Raw genomic sequence first — 18,179 nt, 5'->3', positions numbered from 1 at the left:
GATGCTAGGCGTGCATATGGTACACATGCATACATGCAGGCAAAACACTCACACACACAAAATAAAAAATTACTAAATCTAATACTTCAGCCCAAACCACACTCCTTCCCTTCTGCCTTCCTCCCTGCTCACCTCAGCCCCTCTGCTCTCCTCCCCTGCCTCTGTGTCCCCCTGCTCTCTATGCAAGCACTTCACACTGACCTTCTCCAGCCCCACACTGCTACTCTTTGTCCAGTTGCATATGTTGAGATTTTGTTGAGGAAAAATGTTCTGAAGCTAACAAAAGTTGGACTTAATAGAATTGCTTAAATGTTATCAGCCCTGCTGGCTATAGCTAGTATAGTGCTTTGAAGTTTTTCTTAGGTATCATTTTCACATAATTGGAATCATACACCTTTTGCCCTTTTCATGGAAATTCTTGGGTAGCTCAATTATAGTATGCCAGTATATGGTACACAAGTTCTAGAGCATGGCATGGATGCTACACAACGCACAGTACTAATAACAAGTAAATAGAAACTTTTGTAGGTTTTCACAGAGAGGAGTCTCCAGCTGCTTCTCTTCTCCTTCAGTGACTGGTTGGTGGGGCTGAAGGTGACCAGCTCTACCATCCTGGTCTTTTCACTGTTATCCTCATCAGTGGAGAGATCTAAGGGCCTGCTATAACAACAAAAGGCACTCAAGATGCCTAGGCTATTAGGAATCCTGTAAGGGATCAAGAAGGAGCAAATAGGTTGTTTTTTACCAGACAGGTTAAAAAAATATGTCTTGTTAGTTCTGTTAAATATCAAAGTTGAAAATCTGGCTGGTTTTGATTGTAGAATGTATTTGGGGTGGGGGCTCCACTGTGACAAACACCGAAAAGAAGCGGTTTAGGTGAGGAAAAAATGTTGGCCCATGGTTTCAGCTGATGGGCTGCTGCTGCATCAAGGCCTGTGGTGTGGAAAAGGAGGGCAGCAGAGAGCTGCTTCCCTCCCAGAGGGACTGTAGTCTTGAGCTTCTGCCTGTCCCTGCAGAGGCGAATGAGAAGAGGCAGATTGAGTCTTGAAGCTGTGCTTTATTTCAGAGCTGGTAATCTGAGGAGGCCACATCTTATCTTCCGCCAGCAGATGATATTGGGTGGGGGAGAACAGAAACAAGGTAGTTGATCATTTCAGAGCTCAGGTTTGCCTCTCTGGTCAGATGGTCAGCTATGATACTGGTAGTGTCTATGTCTCCTGTGTTAGACCTTTCATGATCCCCTAGTCCTTGGGTGTCTGGGTTCAGAGAGTTCTTGAAGCCCTGAGACGAATTAGTATCTGCTTGGTGTCAGTGCTGCATTGATAGGGGCATCTGGTCTGCTGTGGGTGCAGTGTGTGCTGTCCGTAGCGGCAGGAAGTCCCTTCAAATGTACTGCACCCCATAGCTCATTGGGCTATGAACTCATAGAACCAATCACCTTCATCAGTGTCACCAGCTGAGGATCAAGGCTTTGGGGCAGCAGCACTTCATGTCTAAGCCATAGCATAGGAATTAAAGCTGAATAGTATAATAGTGTATAACCTAATATCATAAAAAATGAGTGAGAGAAGTTGTTTTGTTTTAAATGGTTTCTTGTGTATTGTTGAGTTAACAATTATGTTTTAGCACAAGCTTCTGAATTTCATTTTTTTGTTTCCCTCTTATCCTCTAAGGTGGACTTGGAGGACTTGCAGGTCTCAGTAGCTTGGGTTTAAATACTACCAACTTCTCTGAACTACAGAGCCAAATGCAACGGCAGCTTTTGTCCAACCCTGAAATGATGGTCCAGATCATGGAAAATCCCTTCGTCCAGAGCATGCTCTCAAACCCTGACCTGATGCGGCAGTTGATTATGGCCAATCCACAGATGCAGCAGCTGATACAGAGAAATCCAGAGATTAGCCATATGCTTAATAATCCAGATATAATGAGACAGGTGTGTAGAGAAGAGTTCCTTTCACTTAACTACAAATTTATATATATACATTATATGTTACTTTCTGTGGTTTCAGAGGTTGCATTGTGTGTGTCCTACTAAGTTAAAGAAAATTCCAATCATTGTTGAAGGAAAGTCAGCAAAACACAAATATTATTTGGGTCTGTTTGAACACTGAATTTTCTGCTATGCTTGAAAATTCTTTAAAAACACACTCTAGAGGACAAACCTTTCGTGCTGGGGGTCCAAGAGAAGGTTCTTAGAATGCAGGGTGGAGAGATGACATCAGTGTCCTGCTTCTCCCTCACACATTAAAAAACAAAACCGTTTGGGAGAGGGGAAAACACTGCCAAAATATACTGTATGAAAAAAAATATTTTGATCCCAACACTTGGGAGGCAGAGGCAGGAGGATCTCTTGTGAGTTAAAAAGTGCTTATGATGCTAGAATTCGATGACACCTCGTCCTGTAAAATAGAATTAGTGTTTCTGTGAACTGAACAAATGAGTTGGGCTTTCTAGCAGGCAGGAAACAGGTGAGGAGAGCAAAGACAGGCACACGTGTGGCAGTCATTTTCCTAACCGTTAGGAGCTGACTCGGCTTGCCCAGGGTCCTCTGTTTGGTTTTCAAACAGCTGTTTAAAGTTCAGTCTGACTGCCTGGCACTTAGCACGAGTGGTTCCCTTCAGGTTTCCGGGGCCTGGTACAGGAGCTAGTCCACGTCAGTGGCGTCTCATAAACTTAGCTACTTAAACGCTATGTCAGTGCCTGTTTTTAAAATGGAGATTTCTTTCTTAGACATTGGAACTTGCCAGAAATCCAGCAATGATGCAGGAAATGATGAGAAACCAGGACCGAGCCTTGAGCAACCTAGAAAGCATTCCCGGGGGCTACAATGCTCTACGACGCATGTATACAGATATTCAGGAGCCCATGCTGAGTGCCGCCCAAGAGCAGGTGATCCATTTGTTCCAAGACTCAGGCCTAAAGATTGTTCATGTCTAACACGGATAGTCTGTGATTGAGGGACCGATATGTGGAAAATGTGGCTTCATTGAAAAATAACTACGTGTTTGTTAATATTTTTTCTTTTCTTTCAGTTTGGTGGTAATCCATTTGCTTCCTTAGTAAGCAGTACTTCCTCTGGTGAAGGAAGTCAGCCTTCTCGAACAGAAAATAGGGATCCACTACCCAACCCATGGGCTCCGCAGACTTCCCAGAGTTCACCAGCTACTGGTAGCACCACCAGCACTGTGAGTGCCTCTGCTGGGGGTGCCACCAGTACCCCCGCTGGGCAGAGCGCCTCGGGGCCAGGCGTGGTGCCTGGAGCAGGAGGTATGTGGCCTTGCATTGATAGAATGAAACTATTGCTGATACTATCTATCATTCATGTGCATCCCTTTTATAAAGATTCTTTGTTGCAGGCTTTGGGGATTGTTTGAAGGATAGAATTTTTAAATTGTATATGTATCTATGAGGTATAACATTTGTTTTAAATATTTATCTATTATAGTAGTGTGTGTGTGTGTATAGTAGCCCATGGAAATCAGAAAAGGGTGTTGGGTCCTCTAGAACTGGAGTTATAGACGGTTGCAAGCCATTGTGTGGGTGCTGGGAATTAAACCCAAGTTTTCTGCGAGAACAGTAAACTCTCTTAATCACTGCTCTATCTTTAGCCCCTAAAACATGTTCTGATGTGTGCATTTGTTGTGAAATGATTAAGTGTATGTAGTCACCATGTTATACAGAAGATATCCAGAGGTCATTCCTGGGAAATTTTTAAACAGAAGAATAACATATTTTAAGATGATAATGAAATTATCTTGGTTACTATTCGAAGAGCATGTATTGAATACTATGGTTTGGAATGAAACGCCCCTCACAGGTTCGTGTGTTAAAGCCTCAGCTGCTGGCACTATTTTGGAAGGTATTAGAAACTATAGGAGATGGGTAGGTTACTAGAGTGAGTTCTAGGACACCCCTTCCCTGCTGCTTGGCTACCATGATATGAACTCCAGTGCTTTGTTTGCCACAATTTCCATGCTGTTGTGGACTGGTGTCTTCAAAACCATAAGCCATAATAAATTCCTCTTTTAAATTGTCTTATGTCCAATATATTGTCACAGTTACATAAAAGTACTAATATACTGGGGGGGAGTCAGAATTAATGAAAGGAACTTGATTCTGAATTCATTTGAGTAACCTAGGAAATGAAATAATGGCTGAGTGACTGAAAAAAAATAGGAAAATAAGCCACATATTCACTTATTGATGAAGTAGAACAATTGCTCTCATTATTACCATGATTATACTGTTATTGTTAGATACAAGATATAAAAATGCAGATTTAGATGTCTAACACCTAAGTTGTTGCCACACTAATTCAAACATTTCCATCTCTTGCTTCATTCTTTCTCTCTCTGAGACAGCCATCTTTAGCTCTACAAATTTATAGAAATAGACTATACAGTGTGTAGTTCTTTTGTGTCTGTCTGCACTCATTTTGAAATCCATTTATACTGTGTATATCTCTGATTTGTTTTGCTGAAAGGTATTTCCTTCTAGGGGTATATGGCTTCATTACCACATGTGTACTCCCCTCCTCACCCCCCTTTAACCTAGTTTTTCTATACTTTGTAGAGATGTAGAGCCATACAAATTAGGCATGGAGCTTGGAAAACAAAATTGAGATTCCCAGATAAGGTGAAAGCACTATGTTTTGGATCTTAGCAGAGGCCAGAAAGGACTTGAAAATTGTGACATCTCCTGAGTTGGAATGAGTGTGGGGGATGATGTGTGTGAACTAAGGCTCCAGAGTTGACATAGTCAGAGATAAGGATATGTCCATATTACTCTGAAAAGATTGGTCTTGACTTCACACCCGTAGGTAATTGCTGGTGGTGAGATCCTTTTGCTCTGTGCTTTTTTAACCAAATTTTCAGTACTGTTGCTTTGTGCGTCTGTTTTTGAGGCCTGCCATATTTTGTGAAGGCTGGAATCTGAGTATTGACATGCTCAGGTCTCTGGTTGCTTTTCACTTAACACTTTGTTTGTGAGTCTTTTAATTAGATGCTTCCTTCCTGTTCGTTCCCATTGTTATGTGAACGATTTTTTTGTTTTTTTCTGAAGGAAACTTTACATACATGATGGTTAATTGTGCATTGTCAGTAAGAGTGTTACTGAAGATTTCTAAAGCAGTTTTGTGACCACACATCCTAATAAGATAGTGTCAAGAGAAGTTGTTTTCATTTCCTGGGTTTTAGTTGGTCTTGTGTTCTATACCTGTGGATTCTCAAAATCGAGTCTAAAGGCCGAGCCCAACTGAGCTGAAGTAGAGCAACTGCCAGATGTGTTAACTAGCAGGTTTTTGCAGTCAGGCTCAGGTCCATAGTCCAGCTCACTTGGGAGACTGAGATGGGGAGACTACTTGAATATGGAAGGAAGTACGGGACCAGGCTAGGTAACAGTTGACCTATTCCCACCCTCAAAAGCCAAGGTTCTGGGTCTTAATGTCAGACCTCATTGTGAGGTATGAGATCTGTGGGGGAAGGTTAATTTATTATTTCTAGATTAGCATAAAAAGCATTTTGTTGCCATGCGTGGTGGCACACACCTTTAATCCCAGCACTCAGGAGGCAGAGGCAGGTGGATCTCTGAGTTCCAGGCCATCCCCATCTGGAACCCATGAGTTCCAGAATAGCCAGGGTTGCACAGAGAAATCCTGTCTCAAAAAACAAAAACAACAGCCGGGCGTTGGTGGCGCACGCCTTTACTCCCAGCACTCGGGAGGCAGAGCCAGGCGGATCTCTGTGTGTTGGAGGCCAGCCTGGGCTACCAAGTGAGCTCCAGGAAAGGCGCAAAGTTACACAGAGAAACCCTGTCTCGAAAAAACAAAACAAAACAAAAAAAAACCAAAAAAATTGGATTTCACAATGACAGCTTTGTGCGTATGAATCATTTTACATTTTTCTTATTTGTTCCCCTTCCCTTCTATCCTCCTGTGGCGGACCAGCCCCCACATTTATTTACCCCAGGGACTCTTGAAGAATGAGAGATAAGAGACTTAGTTAGAAATGAAGAGGCAAGAGAAAACAGGATAGACTTGAGTGGGCCTGGATCCTTATCCAGTGACACAGAGCTTTATTCCATAGGGCTATTTATAACAATGCCAAGGGGAGGGGCAAACGACCTCCCCCTTGCTAGTTACAGCCAAGTGTAGACCCTTACAAACACCTGATACTCAGGCCCGTGGTCCAGTCAACCTCTTCTGCAGTCCTGCTGGGTACAGCCACTAGGAAACCTAGTGGGCTACAACATCCTCCCCCATGTCCTATCTTCCCAAACTGGTTTCCTTTCTTCTCCCAGTTGACCCCAACCTCTGCTTTTTTATTACATGTACTCAGCCTTATGTCTAGTTCCACATGTGAGAGAAAATGTATCTAAGTCTGGTTCATTTCACTTAGCATAAGGATTTCTAGTTGCTCCCATACATATTCCTGCAAATGGTAGTTTTCTTTACAGTTGCATAAACTTGCATTGCATATATATTTCATATATTCTCTTATCTGTTTGTCTGTTGGTGGACACCTAGGCTGGCTCTTTAGCCTGGCTGCTGTGAATAACACAATATGTTACTTCAGAGTCCTTCAGATATATACCCAAGAATGGTGCGGCTGGGTCATGTGTGGTTCGATTTTCAGTTCTTTAGGATCCTCCACACTGATTTCCATAGTGGCTGCACACGTTTATATCCCATGTGCAGTGACTAAGGTCTCCTTTTGCCCTCTACCCTTCCTTGCCTGTGTTCTAGCTGAAGTGAGATGGAATCCCAAATCAGTTTAATTTGTGTTTCCTTGATGCCTAAGGATTGAACTTTTTCAATTATTTGTATGTCTTTTGAGAACTGACTACCTCAGCTTATTATTGGATGGACTTACTGAGTGGGTGGTTTGAAGTTCTTTTGTTCAAGGCTAACCTGTCCTACAGAGCTAGTTCAGAACAGCCAGAGATACACAGAGAAACCCTGTCTTGAAAAACAAAAACAACAAAAAATTAGTTCATTACAGTGAATGAGTGTGAGTTAGCATGCTAAGTCCTTGGAGAAACATCAGTTTCTGGCAAAAGCTGATTTCTAAAGTTATCGAAGGTTTCATAACATTGGGTGTTCTTATTTAGAAAAAGATTAATCTCACCCATGAACTAATAAAAACACTGCTGTACCTCTGCCAAGATACCATCCATGCTTTGGCACATCAGGATATTGAGCTGTTTCTGACAAGATAGAACTTAACACATTAAGTTTGTAGGAGTAAGTGATGGTCATCATTGATGGTCTACTGTTTCAATAACACCAATTAAGTATTTTCTCAGGTACCTGCCTATAATGAATACGCCAGTCATAAGACTTGTAAATTGGCCCGACTAAACCCTTTTAGTTCTCCACACATATTTTGGTCAATGTCAGATGGAGCTTACTTGAGCAGACCCTACTTTAGGTCTCACTGAAGTTATATTTTCTCACTTGGTTGTTTTGTTGGTTTTTTAAGGACTCACTGTAGCTCAGGCTAGTCTCCAACACTAGATCCTTGGTGCCCTTGAAAACAATCTCCCTGAGCAGTTCCATGAAAGATGTTACTTTTGTGTGTGTGTGTGTGTGTGTGTGTGTGTGTGTGTGTGTGTGTGTGTGTGTGTGTGTGTGTGTAGAAGTTGTGGATCCCCAGGACCGAGGGTTACATGTGGGTGCTAGGACTGAACCTGAGACATCTGCCAAGAGCAACAAATGCTCTTAACCACTGAGTGATCTCCAGCCCAGAGTAAACTTTGTGATTCCCTAAATAACCTAGGACAGGACACCATTAGTAATGTCTTTTGACCTTTAGGAACCAAGAAACTATTACTCAGAATCATTAGTACTTTTTTTTTTTAATCTAATATTGATGCTGGCTCCACTGTCCTTAGTTCTGAGAAAAGCATCTGTCTGTTCTCCCCAAAAAGGTTGTGTTTACTTTCTCTAAACACATTTGCCTGTACAATGTAGATATAATTAACTGTGAATTAGTTACTGCTGAAATATGACTCTCCTTTACTGACATGCTCCTTGAAAATTTAACTGGTTGCAGCATAATCAAAGAAATATAGTTCTGCTGAGATACTTCACATTCATTTTGTAATTTTTCTGATCTTTGTTTTCCTGTGAGTAGACAATATTGGTTGAGGTTGGGTTTTGTTTTTTAAATGTCCTTTTTAAAAGATGATTTTATCTATATGGGTGTTTTGCCTACATGTGTGTCTGTACCATGTGCATGCAGTGCCTGAGGAGGCCAGCAGAGGGCATTGCATCTAGCACTGGAGTTAGAGATGGCTGTGAACTGTCATGTGAGTCCTCTGAACTAGGGACCAATTCCCAACGACTGAGCCAGCCTGTTGTTTCATTTTTCGAGACTGGGTCTCCATTATGTACCACAGACCGACTTGGAACTTCGTGTTCTACCTCGGCCTCCTGAGTGAATGTTCTCGTGCCTGGCTGGAATACTGTTATTGGAGAAATTATTTTGGCCACTCCACGTAGTTAAAAGGATATTTATTTAATGGCGTAACTCACAAATTAAGTAATGGGTAGGTCGCAGGGTCTGGGGAAGGTGTATCGCAGTCCAGCGGTGTTCTCTGGAGCTCTGCACAGTCAATCTGCACCGGTCAGCATCCCGGCACCGAGAGAGCACCCAGAGAGAGCGCTGACCCATCCAGCTCTCGGGTCCCCCGGCGCCTCCCCTCGCCCCGCCTCGTAGGCGTGACAGTTGCCAGAGTCTCAATGGGGGTTGGAACTTCCAGAACCAAGCTGGAATGGCTACCCACTACATACTGTGATAAGTGTTTAGTCTGATAAAGTCTGTTTATGTTGTATTCTTTGATATGGTCAAGTAAAGGCACTCTTCTGTGCCTTAAACCTATGACATTAGCAGTTTACTTCTCTTACTTTACTTCTTGTATGATTAATTTGCACTTGTAATTAAGAAGAAACAGGATACTAGAGGTTTCTTGTGGCGCACTACAAAGCCATATGAAGCAGTGTGACACCACAGTCCATTTATGTGTCCTCGCCTTTCTAGAGTAAAAGCGTCAGCATAAGTATTCCTGCAAAATGATAACTCATAGACACCTAGCATGGATTTCAGTAGCCTCCACATTCATACAGATATTTACCTTCACTAGAAATTTTCCTCTTACCCATTTAAAAATGTAAAAGCAGGGCTGGAGAGATGGCTCAGAGGTTAAGAGCACCGACGGTTCTTCAGAGGTCCTGAGTTCAATCCCCAGCACCCACATGGTGGCTCACAACCATCTGTAATGAGATCTGGCGCCCTCTTCTGTGTACATAATAAATAAATAAATCTTTAAAAAAAAATGTAAAAACAATGTTCACTTTGTGAGATATAAAAAAACAGGTTGTGCCGGGCGGTGGTGGTGCACGCCTTTAATCCCAGCACTTGGGAGGCAGAGGCAGGTGGATCTCTGTGAGTTCCAGGCCAGCCTGGGCTACCAAGTGAGTCCCAGGAAAGGCGCAAAGCTACACAGAGAAACCCTGTCTCGAAAAATCAAAAAAAAAAAAAAAAAAAAAACAGGTTGTGAAAGCCAGATTGGTCCTACTGTAGGCTTTAGTTTGCCAAACTCTCTAAGATATTTTTGACCTATGGAATGTGGAAAAAACTAACTTGAAACTTGATAAAATAGGTACACCACAAGCACAAGACTTAGAGCCAGTTAGAAAGAGAAGTGGAAATAGTGTTTTAAGTCAGATAAGGAACATTAATTCAAAAACCAGAATGGAAGTAAGAAATAAATAGTTCCGTTAGCACTATACTGGCGTTTCCTTTTCCTTTAGTATTGTGTCAGAAGTGTTCTCTCTTCACTTGAAGGAAGCATACTTGCTTTTTTTTTTTTTTTTTTTGTGACTCTAAAGTGCCAGTGTCAGAATTCTTATGCTTGGAGACCAGTAAAATAAGAGTTGATCTGAAAACAGCTAAGTGATCGCATCAGGTCATGGACCCTTATTAGGCACGAGTGTGCTGGAGAAAGGGACAGAGTAGGGTGGGACAGCATTTTCTCATGCTTCTCAGAAACCATACAGTTTAAACTTAGCTGTCTACTTGGAAAGGTTGTCATTCCATATTTGGGAGCTGTGGTTGACTATGGGCAACCAAATTTCATAAATGAGCCTGTTGCTGAGAGAGAATGGCCATATGCCACTTTAAGTAGCTAAAATTTAAGTACAGTGTACACTGTTTTAAAATATTAATGTGTCTTAATCTGGTTTTTGTTTTTTTGTAAATAAAATTTTAGCTAGTATGTTCAACACACCAGGAATGCAAAGCTTGTTGCAACAAATAACTGAAAACCCACAGCTTATGCAGAACATGCTGGCTGCCCCATACATGAGAAGCATGATGCAGTCACTAAGCCAGAACCCTGACCTTGCCGCACAGGTGAGCTTATAAACGTGTCTAAGAGTATTGTGAGCTACATAGTTCTGGTCTTGGCTCTCCGAGTACCAGAGATGTAGACATATTGTGTCTCCAGCTTTGGGGCAGTTTTATTTCATACATGCTTAGAACAACCTCATTTCTGCTATTTGTTGATGCAATGTGCTTTTTAAAAAAAAAAAAAAAAAAAAAAAAAAAAAAAAAACCTGAAGCTTATGGAGAATTTGCTCTGATCACACTCCCCTGGGTGTCAGCCCTCTGGGTGGAGGTCGTGTCCCAGCTGGAGCACCACCCACTCCTGGGCCTGAACAACTGTGGAGGGTGTGCTGTAAACCGTGACCGGCCACAGTGGTTGCTCTGGGTTAGAGGTTTAGAATGATTTCCTTCATAGCTCCTCTATGTACATCCAAAGACTCCTTGTTTCATTATGCTGGATGAAATGGTTTTTATTTTCAAAATTCTGAAACCACATTGGCAGAAGGATATAGCAGGTGTCCTTGAGGTGGGATCCTCAGTGAAAACTTCCATAATGACAAATCATTAAAGAATAATGCTTTGGGATAATTTTTATCTTAAACTTTGTATGTTATGGGTCTATTTTTATGAAAGCTGGTCTTGTGACTTTATTACTGAAATGCTTGATGTTAATGTATCCTGAGTCGCTTTTGTCCCTTGGGTAGCTAAGAGGTAGAAATGTGTGAAGAGATCCTTTCCTGTATTTTCAAGTGTGTATTTAGTTACAACACTGAGTGTGTATCTTATTCTTACAATTCTTCTTTAGTAAGCATATTTCATGTACCTTTATGTTTATAAAGGATCTGGGCTGCTTTGCACACTTGTTTTCTAACTTTAAAGCAAAACACTGACAATGCTAGGTGGGGTCTCTTAGTAGAGAATATTTTAAAACTTACAGTGTGCTCTGGCATCAGATGGTTAAAGTTTTTAGTTTATCTTTTGAAATTTAAAATGTAAAAACTTAATTGTGGTATGAAGGTTCAGGTAAGTTAGGAGAAATAATAAATATAATAAATGAAAAGATGATTTTTCTGTGACAAGCTTTTTCCAGACTAGTTGAATAATTTAAAATGAAAAATGAATGTGATAACTGGTTAATAACCTCAGTAAAGCAGCATTTGTCTGGAAGAATAAAGAGGCATTCCTGGCCTAGAGCAGCTCCTGCTTTATTTACTGCTCATTCAGAAATAATCTGTGTCCATAAAGCATTAACTATTTCCTGCTTTGGTGATGTTGAAATTAAATAATCTACTTTGAAAGAGTGAGGGGAGAACTCTCTCGTTTTTTTTTTTTTTAAACAGGATTTTCATACAGTATGGTTACCTAATTGAGGGCAAAGGTCATTTCCTCCCCAGACTTTGGACAGGTAAACAGGCTGTCAGTCACTCATTGGAAAGTGACACACCATCTGTCTTTTGAACTGAACAGTCTCTGGTTTGCTGACTGTGTGAGTGTACCTTCAGGCCGTCAAGTCCTGTTACTGCTGCCCTGGCTTTTCAGTTGGTCAGACTTGGAAGGTTAGGAGGCATCCCACTTTTCTCCTGTGGTGCTAAGGAGGTGGAGTCCAGATGTTAATCTTGGTGGTCTCATTTCCATCTTTGGGTCTTAGGTATTTTAACCCTTCCCCAGAGGACTGCTGGTGCTAGTTTGGGCTGGTTTTCATCTAGCAGCTCCATTTCTCTGGCAAGTTGGTTGCTGTTTGGTGGTTATTCTGGACTTAATATCAACTGTTAGACGTGGGCAGGTAGATAATAGTTCTGGCTCCAGATCTGAGTGTTTTCTGTGCTTGCTGTTTGTGTGTTGAGGTTTCTAAGCAAGCCATATTTAAGCTTTTACAGATTGATGTTTCTTTTATTCTGTAGTGTAGCCAAAAGCGTTATCATCCTGCGAGCCTGGCACTCTCAGTTTTTCCCCAAAGGCAGAAGTTCACCTTTGTTCAAGGAAAAGACCACGAAACAATTGCTTTCATTTTTTAGGGCCCAGCATGTCATCATCATGCACCATTCTCGGTGAAGAGAAGCTGCCTTCCTTCCTACCTACCTACCTATCTACCTATCTTTCTCCTTTCTTTCCCCTGAGCTTGTGGATAGAACTTCCCTGCTCCCTTTTATCTGTGTTCTCCCTTCCTCCCTTTGAAGTGCCAATTTAGGCACTTGGAGGAAGGTAGAATATTAAACCAGGTACATTACTTGTTTCAGATATTTCCAGTTAAAATTGTTTGAACACTTGCCCCATAGATGATGCTGAATAATCCCCTATTTGCTGGAAATCCTCAGCTTCAAGAACAAATGAGACAACAGCTCCCAACTTTCCTCCAACAAGTGAGTAAGAAAAGACGCTGCTGTCTTTGTAATGATCTGCTTGAAAGGTTGATGGTGATCGTGGCCTCCTTCCCGACTGATAGAGCAGTGCAGAGAGAGGAGCGTGTGATTTCACCACTTGCAGACCCCAGCCTGATCCTCCCCAGCCCGTGTCACCCCTGACTGTGTTTAATACCATGTTGCCTTCCTTGCTCACGAGAATTTAGGGTTTGGAAGGCTTCGTTAATAGCACAGGCCATTTCCCTTCACTTTGCTAGCCTTGAAGTGCTTACTTGTAGCACATACACTAGTTTGGACTAGTTTTGAGTGAGCTACCCTCTCTTACTTCACAGGTTGGGTTTTGTTGTAATGTCTCAGTTTCTTCCAAATTAGTAGAATGCTTGTTCTCCAAGGAGTAGACCTCATTTCCTCAAAACCAGAAATAGTAAGGTTAAAATTGTCAGTGTTGTCACATCAGGGAGGTTTAAAAACACAGTGCCCAAGATTGTCATAGTATTATTTAAAAACATGAAAGTGGTGTTGGTGCTTTGGAAACTGGTAGTTCTCAGGGTTCCTATCTGACTGAAATGATTGTTAGGCCAGCCAGCCGTTATCCACGGTCAGTGGTTGTCCTTGGTCTACTGCAATGGTCTATGTACCCTTTTGTCAGTCAGGTGTGGGTGTTTGAAAGGAACGAAGCTAACCATGGGACACTGGGTTGGCTCCACTTCGGAGCAGTGGTTGAGGTGGCAGACTAGTGACACTGTTCAGTTAGCAGCAGACAGTGTGTGGTCAGGAGACATTCACACTTTCACCAGCGTACCACCATCCAGTAAATGTGCAGTTGGAGTTGCTTAGAAATGGTTGGCTTTGTGTTTGGTTGGTTTTTGTTCTTTTTTTTCTTCAGTTGGAGTAGGGGGAAATGTGGCTTCTGGAATTGCTCTTAATTGTCTTCATTCTGAAAATGGCTTTTATGGTAGGCTTGCAATCGAGTCAAATCATGATTTGTGTATGGAATTTGCTGTCAAAGAGGAGGGTTTGTGTGTATTTTGGGAAGAAATATGGAATACTGATGTCTGGTTTTAGATTTTCTTTTAAAAATGAGGCAGAGTTGGAAAAATGTACCTACCTTGCTTTTAATTCTTTGATAACCACTGTTTGTCCTTCTTCCTTAGATGCAGAATCCTGAAACACTGGCAGCCATGTCGAACCCTAGAGCCATGCAGGCGTTGTTGCAGATTCAGCAGGGCTTGCAGACATTGGCAACAGAAGCCCCCGGCCTCATCCCAGGGTAGGCTTATTTGGGAAAGATTTGAAAGCTCATAATGGTTCATTTCTCTGAGAATTGCAGAATTAATACTGTTCTGTCTTTTATTTTGGTTGTTGACTTATTTTTTAGTTTTAAAATTTACACCTGCTTACTTTTAAGAAAATAACAGCGAATACTATGTTTAAATGTAACTGGTTGATCAGCTGATGGGGATGTGTGTGCTTTCCCTAGGTTTAATCCTGGCTTGGGAGCAGCAGGCAATTCTGGAGGCACTTCAGGAAACAACGCACCTAGCACTGCACCTAGTGAAAACACGAGCCCCACAGGGGGCGCTACTGAGCCAGGCCACCAGCAATTTATCCAGCAAATGCTACAAGCTCTTGCTGGGGTGAATCCTCAGGTGACAATGCTTTTCTTTACAAATTTGGCATTCCTAACTTAAGTATAGAACTTTCAAAAAAGGCAAAAGGAAAGCAGCAGCAGTGTTTAGGTAATGAAAAGTACTATTCAAGGATATTAAATCTAAAACCAGGCATTACAGAAATTAATTTTGTTCCTATATCAGATACCAAGGGATAGAATGCTTCAATCTAATGCCATAGTATTTAGAAATAGGACTTCAAAACTCCCATTTTATAAGGCTTTCTTCAAAGTCATTTGAAATAGTTTTATAAGGATTTATCAGAGAGAGCCTAAAAATATTGTCAGTGTTTCAGAACACCTGTATCTAGGCTTCCTATTCTAACTCATCCACTACCCCAGCACTTCTTGTAGTAACTTAACGTGTGTGGACTCCTAGTGATGGTCTTGCACCTGTGAACATTTATTGTCTTTACTAAGAATTTACCACTAAGAGGGCCTGGAGAAATGACCTGCTCAGTGGTTAAGAGCATTGGCTGTGCTTCCAGAGGACCCAGATCCAATTCCAGCACCCACATGGCAGCTCACTCACAGATGTCTGTAACTTCGGTATCCAGTCTCAGGGCTCTTCTAACTTCTGTGGGCATCAGGCATGCATATGGTGCACATACAGGCAAAACCCACAAGATAAAGTTTTTAAAAAATTCTGCCATCAGGCTAGTTAGTATATTGTAGTTGAAGTACATTCAGTATCAATACATGAGAAAGCATTAACGGTCTGCATGAGCTTTAAAGGGTTTCTGCTTGTTCACAAGCCTTAAAGCAATGGATTTAGTAAGCCTATTTTACCCTTTGTGGGAGAAGGGGAAAGGGGGGACCCCAAGGAATCAAATCCAAGGCCCCAAGCACTCATCCCCAGGCTATGAGGTTTTTCAAAAGGCAGAATTATATAGTCTATTTATCATGGTTGTTTAGATATAAACTATTCTAAAATAAAATGCTAAACAACTTTTAAATGTGATGGATATTTATAAATTATTTTAAATCATATTTTGCTCATCATTAAGTAAATATGCACTTATATATGTAAGGATAAATTATAAACTAAACAACACCTAGAAATATCTACTTTCTTAATAAAATAGTTGTAGCTAGTCTTGTATATTTTAGTTGAGTAAGTTCATTCTCTTCAATAAATAACTACATATGGTGGATGTATCTCCAGGCACAGGTAGCAATTTAGAGAAAGCTCAGCAGACCCGCATGCGTCATTTAAAAAGCCGCTGAGGTGTTTGGACAGGGACTCGGCATTAGCATGGCCTGCCTTCCTCAGAATGTGCCTCTTTGCTCCTCTCAACAGCTGCAGAGTCCGGAAGTCAGATTCCAGCAGCAGCTGGAACAGCTCAGTGCCATGGGGTTCTTGAACCGAGAAGCAAACTTGCAAGCACTGATAGCAACAGGGGGCGACATCAACGCAGCAATCGAAAGGTTACTGGGCTCTCAGCCGTCATAGCAGCACTTCTGTATCCTGAAAAATGTAATTTATTTTTGATAACGGCTCTTAAATCTTTAAAATAACCTGCTTTATTTCATTGGAATTCTGTGCTGTTATAAACGAAACCAATAGGAAGCATCTGAGGTGGAGTGCAGTAAGATGTGCGGGTTTTCTGTATCTTTGGAACAGTGGGAATCAATGTTTTCAGTTAAGGCTGCTGCATGCATCAAACACTTGGCATTTATTGTAATTTTTTAAAAATATCACCTTTTCTAATTGGGTGAACAAATTTTTGTCCTGCATCTGTCCAACTAACTTGCTTTTTAAACATAACCCTATGGTAGTAATTTATGTAGAATAAAGGCATTAAAAAGCAGATCATTTGCGCTCCATGATTTGTGGGACAGTATTGCTTATTGTGACTTTGGCATGTATTTTTGCAAATAATGCTGTAAGATTTATACTACTGACAATTTTGCTTATTTGTATACAGTACAAATTATTGCGCGTTTCTAGATCATCTAAGCAAAATTCCTGTAACCAAAAAAGTAAAATAAGGATTCTTAATTGTGTAGAATCTTACAGCACCTTTGATAAACATCTCTCAGCAGAAGTGCCATTTAGTCAGGTTTGTTGAAAATAAAGAAAAACTGATTCTGGTTATCTCTTTAGGGACATTTAATTGTACAGGAAATATACTGTAATAATATCTCAACATTTACATAATGGCTGTAAATTACCTTTCTTTTGTTCAGATTGAAGAAGCACTGTAACATACTCCAATGCATATACCCGGGGCTTTCTGCTCCCCATAGCTGTCTCAGCAGCATTGAGTTTGATTGAATGTTGCTTTCACTGAAAGTGCTGATGTTTCCGTTTTAATTGCCATATAAAAGTAGAACTATCTTTTGGGTTTATCAGCTTTCTCATTCATAGGCAATACCTGGGTTTAAAATGATTAGTGAGCCACTTGTTTCTGAAGTGTTTGCCTAGTTCTATTAAGAAATAGTTGAATGTTGTGCTGTTCAGAGCCTCAGAGAAGGGGGGTGGGGGAGGGGTAAGACAGAATCTTATTCTGGATTGGGCCAGCCTGAACTAAGTAATACTGGCAACCAAGATTCTGTGGAGACTCTATGCATATAGTAGTGTCAGTCTGGTGAAAACAAAGAGCCGTTTTAACAGTTTTGAGTAAGTTTGGCTATCCTATAGCCTCTTTCTTCCTTCCCCAAAGAAGTTCTATTTGCCTAACTCTCACACTGTTGGGGTGATACATTCCTTCGGGACCAATTAAAATATAACTTTAGGGTCAGTGATATATGCGGCTGACTCTGGTTCAGTATTCTCTTAGGTCATTGTATTCTTTCTTGTACAGTTATCCAAAATTATGATGTTAAAATAATCTAAAACGAGTTCAGACAAATAAAATCAAGGGAACTAGAAGGTGAATTCTGTAACTTCTGTAAGCTGCTTGCTATTAAAAGGTTGAGAGGCCAGGTTGCCCCCAGACTGCACTGTTGTGACACTTTCCCCAGGAAGAAAGCATGTACAAAAGTCAGGGTGGAGGCATGGCTGGAGAGCTTGGCGAGGATAGTGTTGGTGTGTCCCTGCGCTCTGCCTTACGCCTCCGTCTGTCTGGGTTAAGGACTTTGTACTGGTGAATGGTACCACAGGCGGGGCGGTGTCATCTCCAGTTTGATTTATTAATCACAAATAACAATAAATTTCCAGCTTTTACACTGGTTTGTCTTGCCTCTTTTGTAGAAAAATGTCTGTTTTTTCTCAACACGTCTTAATGTAAAGGCTATTTGGCTTAATTTATCCCAGATTTTGTGAAAAGTTGGCTATTTCTTCTTTGGGGGGGGGGCGGAGGGTACAGTAGTGGTTTATGCAACAGGGTGTTACTTGGTAGATCCGGCTGTTCGGAAATTCATTCTCTATCCCTAGACTGGTCCTCCTCCTGAGTAAGTCTCCTGAGTATCGCGATAACATGTGAGCCGTCCTGTCCTGCAAGTGCAGTGTTGTGACAGTGAGCCATCGAGTAGGTCAGGTTACCAAGTGTTCTTTGACTTGATGCTTTCCGCTCCTAGTAGGTTTGTTTAAGAATGACCCCGTGTACGAACAGCAGAGCTGTTGCTGGAATTCTTAGAAAACATTGAGTGCAGGCATGGATTGTTCTTACGTCAAGTCCTTTAGAACAGTTTGAGTAAAGAATGGAGGGGGCGAAATTGAAACTTTAAACAAGTTACCAGACAGCAAACAGCAGCCAGGCACATGACAGCTGGGTCTCTATGTTAAGGATTTCGACTTTCAAGCCAGTAGGGATCCAA

At 41.4% G+C, this 18,179-nt stretch overlaps 1 protein-coding gene across 2 annotated transcripts in view; it reads left to right on the top strand.

The window, feature by feature from the left end:
- Ubqln1 (ubiquilin 1) overlaps positions 1-17,586 on the top strand; it is a 37,087-nt gene extending 19,501 nt beyond the window's left edge. The window contains exons 4-11 of one of the 2 annotated variants that reach the window (XM_076573444.1): positions 1,674-1,936; positions 2,734-2,892; positions 3,036-3,270; positions 10,273-10,415; positions 12,665-12,748; positions 13,903-14,018; positions 14,229-14,397; positions 15,718-17,586. In XM_076573444.1, the coding sequence (XP_076429559.1) occupies positions 1,674-1,936; positions 2,734-2,892; positions 3,036-3,270; positions 10,273-10,415; positions 12,665-12,748; positions 13,903-14,018; positions 14,229-14,397; positions 15,718-15,870 (1,322 nt within the window). In that variant the 3' untranslated portion in view covers positions 15,871-17,586. The remainder of the gene's footprint in view (positions 1-1,673; positions 1,937-2,733; positions 2,893-3,035; positions 3,271-10,272; positions 10,416-12,664; positions 12,749-13,902; positions 14,019-14,228; positions 14,398-15,717) is intronic. The other variant, XM_076573445.1, reaches the window with a different exon arrangement.
- Positions 17,587-18,179: the final 593 nt, after the last annotated feature.

The sequence above is a fragment of the Peromyscus maniculatus genome, chromosome 5, assembly GCF_049852395.1.
Source record: "Peromyscus maniculatus bairdii isolate BWxNUB_F1_BW_parent chromosome 5, HU_Pman_BW_mat_3.1, whole genome shotgun sequence".
NCBI classification, from domain to species: Eukaryota; Metazoa; Chordata; class Mammalia; order Rodentia; family Cricetidae; genus Peromyscus; species Peromyscus maniculatus.
This window is presented reverse-complemented; position numbering and strand designations above follow the sequence as displayed.